This window comes from Lactuca virosa, chromosome 1 (assembly GCF_052849685.1).
Source record: "Lactuca virosa cultivar CGN04683 chromosome 1, Lactuca_virosa_CGN04683_v6, whole genome shotgun sequence".
NCBI classification, from domain to species: domain Eukaryota; kingdom Viridiplantae; phylum Streptophyta; class Magnoliopsida; order Asterales; family Asteraceae; genus Lactuca; species Lactuca virosa.
In genome coordinates this window covers 114400739-114406738 of record NC_136426.1, presented here as the reverse complement: position 1 = coordinate 114406738, position 6000 = coordinate 114400739, and the positions used below count along the sequence as shown (strand labels likewise).

At 35.9% G+C, this 6000-nt stretch overlaps 1 protein-coding gene across 1 annotated transcript; it reads left to right on the top strand.

Annotated features, from left to right (window-relative positions):
• Nucleotides 1-3480: 3480 nt before the first annotated feature.
• On the top strand, nucleotides 3481-4168 carry LOC145156983 (histone H2B.7). Its single transcript, XM_079076171.1, has one exon. It carries the CDS (start codon nucleotides 3569-3571, stop codon nucleotides 4007-4009), a length of 441 nt encoding a protein of 146 aa, XP_078932297.1. The 5' UTR covers nucleotides 3481-3568; the 3' UTR covers nucleotides 4010-4168.
• Nucleotides 4169-6000: the final 1832 nt, after the last annotated feature.

Sequence of the window (6000 nt, the reverse complement as noted above, 5' to 3'; positions counted from 1 at the left end):
ACTAAATTAATTCCAAATTAATCCTTGATCAATATTAATTAAATCATATGATTTCATATTAATGTATTAGAAATTATAATATATTAATAAATCATAAATAACTTCTTCTCAAAAGTCCATCCTATCAAATTGTCCTGGTGATATGCAACCCATATGAACCATGTTACTATCGGGTCAAGTACATACCAATTATAGTTATGGGCTTAGACACCTAATCCAAAAGTCTCCCACATGGATAAGTCTAATAACTATTATTGCAAGTACGACTCCAAAATCCCGACTAGCAATCGTAGCTCTTAAAAGTTGTTGTCGAACTCTGACCTAGTCAATTACGCGTCCATTTGATAAGGGATCATATATTCCTCCATTATACAATATATCATATGGATTGAGACATGGATTATAATCATTCTCTCTGTCCATCTGTTGTTTCCCGATTTCCGATTTATGACGACCAACTAATTGAACAAATCAAATCAGTCCAGGCTTGGCCAAGCACTTGGGTTTGTCATCACTAAATCATTGAGGGGCCCACATATATCGCTTTTATACCTCTAAGGGTAAAAGGAATGGATAAACTTCGACTCATATGCTTGCTCTATCTACACATTAAATCACACATAATAATATGTTTTATAACGCCGAGTTACCGGTGCATTTTCATATTATCAATGTGCAACCGACTTGTAAACTGCAACTGATATGTCTCCGTTTCAAGAATATAAGATATTATCGTCTCATGATCACTCGTGATAAAATCCGTGAAGTGAATCAAATGATATTGGGTTGAATCCAATACTCAAATCTTATTACAGGAGTACTCATGAATACTGTAGTAAACTTGTGCTATGTCTAACACCTTAGACAATCTTACAGACCCATTCATGACAGTCTTGCTTCAATACCTACTTCCAAAGTATGATCGACTGTGGATAGTTTTAATAATCTTATTATTCAGGAAGTCAAAGCATGCAAAGTGAAACACAAGAATAATACTAATTCTATATGGATTACTCATTATTCATTGTATAATGTTTCGAATAATCAACTTAATACTTGAATTAAAACAATAGTTATCCCATGCTCCAAGCATGCACACTATGTTTGTCTATGGTCCTTACTATGTGAAATAGATAAATTGTAAACATTTACAATGACACTCATTTCACAATCCCAAATCCTTATCGCAAGTGTAAGAATACCAAGTCCTTGCCACTTACTGGAACGTGTTAGATTCTATGCAATGATTCCTTTTGTAATGTCTAGGTACAGAAGTCACAGAGACTTTGCCAACGACATTACAAAGTATTCCTTTGAATATTGTCACAAGAACAATTCCATGTAAGTGAAGTCTCAAATTCAAAGTACATTCCTTTGAACATCCTTCTTGCATGAAAGTTTCTAACCTACACATATATTCTTAATATCCATGACAACTCATTATTAATAGAATCTTGTCTATTTATAACAATGTCAATATGGTCCATCCAATACTATGCTTCCAACTGTCCCAAGTAACCAATCCTTATCGAACCGTAGATTGTTATTGACAGTTGTTTAACCATTTTAGTCATATCCGGTTCTAGTCTTTTTTCCCTCTTAATGCCCTAGGCATTTGGAAAATTAAAACATGTGAATATTATAGCATATGCAATCGATCCTGTACCCGAAGCATATGGGATACGATTCATAATGTCTTACATAAAGACGTGATACTTTACCAGTCTCTTCCTATAGGATTTTTATTTGCCATGTTATCACAATTCGAATTATGAAAAGGGATGCCCTAATCATCATCGAATTTGAGAACGCAATTAACACGATCTAAGCTTTTAGATTTGAATTGAAGTATATATTTTTGACTAAATTTGATTAAAATCTCACAATCTAAGCTTTTAGATTTGAAATGAAGTATGAATATGAATTCCTCTCCCTTAATTATAGCAAAACAACTTTTCAAACCTTGCAACTTTGCAGATTGAAACTTTTGTTTTCTATAATTAACATTGTTAACTCGCAACAGTTAACGTAACAATTGTGTTCCCACTAGCATAATAATTACAATTTTACCAGCATAACACTTATGCTCCTACTAGCTTTGACATGTACCCATAAACCAGCTGGACTTCTAGAAATCAATACTTATTGACTTTCATTACCAAAGTTCAGATTTCTGATACGAGATGCTTCGATAAGACTTTATCGAGGCTTCTCAAAATCATACACCTTTCCTTAGATAACTCACATGTGTTTCTTAACAATTTTAGAACTTACAACAATAAGTCTCAAATGTTTAGACATTTTTCCATTTCTCACAACTCGAACTATGAAGAGGTATGTCGTAATCATAGTCGAATTTGAGAATGCAAATATTACAATTTCTATCTCCTTAAAATCTACTTAGTGAAAGTGTTTCCTCACAATCATTTTCATGAATTGAAGAGAAACCTAATGACACTTAGATTTTATTTATGGTGTATGTGTTCCTATCCATGTGAATTTGTCAAAACCATAATCTCAAGACAAGGTTAGTGACAAATCCAAACTCATATGGACTGAACTTGTTTAATCTTAATCTCTCGCCACCTGGCAGCACAAGGGCATACATTGCTTCCAGGTTGTTATGCAAACAATTAAGCACTCATAGAACTCACATGCATAGTCAACTTTAACTGGAATGGGCACAAAAACAAGAATATGTCAACACGATGGATTACAAACCTCAAGTCGTGTGCTAGCGATAAACAATAGGTTTTATTATTAATTAGTTCTTGAAAAATTTCAAGATCTTTAAAACTCCCACTGACCTCTTGACATATAAGATTCTATTGCCAAGAACCGTTCATTGACAAACAAATATTTAAGAGTTAGTACGGATTTTTATCAAGAATACAACTTTATATAATAGGTTTTAGTTGGTCTTTGTTTTAACCAAGACATCACAACTTACCAATTTCAAATGTACAAGAGTAAGAAACATTTTACTCTACATTTGATGAGTGTTATAAACATTTCTTAACATTATGTCACTCAACACACAATCTTAGAGTATGACTCTAACACTTGATTTTGGAGCGAAGTATGACTCATATTCTTGATTTAACAATTTCAGCAATTCACGATTCCTCTTCTTAGCCATACGAATGCACTAATATGTCCTTAGAGGATCAATTGTGATATGGTTTTCATAATCATTAAGATGATCATAAAACACGATACTCAAGTACTCTCCCATATTTTCATAGAAATAGTCCCATAAATAATGTAAAACACATGGACCTAAATTGCAATTTACTCTCCCTTAAATTCATCAACGGCGAGTTAGTCAATCCGCGTCAAAACCAGCATCAACCTCACTTTTAGAAAACTAAATCCTGTCCGCTGAAACTACTCAAAAGAAATCAACGGCCATAATCCACGATCCCCGACAACAGAAATCAACCAATCAGATCACGCCTCACATTCCGTATATAAACACAACTCTCCCTCCATTCGTCACCACAACGAACAACAAGCATCTCTCTCTTTTTTGAACATCACTCTTTCCTTACAAACCAAAGTCCCTGCAATGGCGCCAAAGGCAGAGAAGAAGCCGGCTGAGAAGAAGCCAGCGGAGGAGAAGAAACCAGCTGAGAAAGCCCCTGCTGAGAAGAAGCCAAAGGCCGGGAAAAAGCTCCCCAAGGAAGCCGGCGCCGGTGCTGTTGACAAGAAGAAGAAGAGAAACAAGAAGAGTGTGGAGACATACAAGATCTACATCTTCAAGGTGTTGAAACAGGTTCATCCTGACATCGGTATCTCAAGCAAGGCCATGGGGATCATGAACTCGTTCATCAACGACATCTTCGAGAAGCTTGCTCAGGAATCTTCGAAACTTGCGAGGTACAACAAGAAGCCGACGATCACCTCCAGGGAAATTCAGACGGCGGTGAGGTTGGTTTTGCCCGGTGAGTTGGCAAAGCACGCCGTTTCCGAGGGGACGAAGGCTGTAACCAAATTTACCAGTTCTTAGATTTGGGGATTTAGGGTTTGTATCGATGTTCATTGTTAGGGTTTTTGCTTATTGTGAAATTTTCATCTTTCTCGATGAATTATGTAGGTATGGATGAATTGAACTTGGTTATATTGTGTTGTTAAACATTTAAATCCGGTTGAGAGGGTTGGTTTTTAATGATCTGTGGGTTATGTCACAAATACTTTTATCATCTTCACTGACTATATTCGCAACATTTCAGTCCAAAAAAACTTAAATTGGCAGATGTTGATACCGATGAGATGTGCTTGCTCAAACATGATACACCACCACCACCCTTAACCTTAATCACCTTCCGTCCCTCTTCACCATCATGGAGCCTAAAAACTGAACCAGACGAATTTTCGTATTTTGATGATGGATTATCATCCATGTACACCTTTTTTGATGGAAGACAAAGAACAACATCAAGTTGTAGATTATGGGTTTACACCTAGAGCTTAGAATTTCTTGACTTTCTGGGTTCCTAACTTGATTTTTTATGGGTTCAATTTGATATCCTCTTTTTGGTTTCACGAATGATTGTTGTTTCAGATTCGTACAGTTCATCATCATGGCAATAATCAATTGTTTTGTTTTATGTTTGATTTTAAGCCATGTTCATCCGAGTAGAACGGTTGATTCGATTCTATAAGACAAATTATTGCATTCCATTCCTGCTCTAAATACATGGTTGATTGTCAATACTCAATTAGAGTAGGAATGGAATGCAACAAATAAATGTTTCTGATCCTACAGTATAACACCACCATCTAATTTCTATGAACAAAGTATCAAACACATCATATAGTTCACAAACAATACAAAAAATCCACATTATAACAAGTTCATGACAATAATAAGCCAACCCTGCACTCAAAACCGCAAATCCGGCAAAAACAACACGCATTTGTATCTCAGAAGGTACACCAGCAGCAGCACAAAGTACAACACATCCTCACACTAAACCTTCTTCAATGTCTCAAATCTCTCATGAGCCTTCTTACATGAAGAACATTTCAATGTATGTTGCTCAAATCTATCCAACATCTGCCACAAACAACATAAAGATCACAAAAACATACAAATTACAAAAAGATTCAAGAAACATGAAAAGAATACTTGGCGTTTGGATAGGTATGTGGAGGGTAGTGATTGGATGTTGGGTTAACCAAACCATTCGGGTTGACTTTTTCCATGTCTTCTAAGCCAGTTTCTGAATGCTAATACAAATCGATCAGCTTGTGTTGGGAGTTGTGAGTTGGGAATGAATCTTATCAGTTTAGCATTTCTTAAGAGGTGAGTCTCCTCACCATATCAATGGGTCGAAGGCACCAAGGCCGGCCCATTTTGTGATATGTGGTAGACTAGTGGGTTATATGTGTTGGGTTTTTGGGCACTATAACATTCCTATGGTGCACATACAACCCTAATGACTTAGATCTAAGTTTTCTCTAGTTATACATGCAATTTCATATAATCCAAAGCATGAGCCTAAACTAGCATACAATTGGAAATATACAACATAAAAAACTAGTTAGAAGAATACCTCTTAGTTGTAGCTTGTAGTTCTTGGCCTTATAGGAGCTTAGCACCCCAAGTATGATGCCTCAAATGGTTCACAAGACACCACTAAAAAATGGCGGATTATGAGAGAGAGGCTAGGAACCACCAAAATCGTTTATACACTTCATAGAATGCTAGTCAATATTTTAGGGTTGAAGGGGTTACATATATAGTGTAGAATTCCAAGAGTCTACAACTTTACTTTTGACACCATCGGCTAATTCTCGACCGGTTTAAATTTAACAGTATGAGGAGATTATACTGTTAAATAACTGCGTAAAATTCATAACTTCTACATACGGACTTCGTTTTCGTCTGTCTTTTTGTCGTTGAGTTCTTATTAATGAGATCTTCAATTCTCATTTAGGTCGTGTTGGCCAAAAACCGCTCGATCTAAAATTTGAATTATGGGTTGTGCATGATGG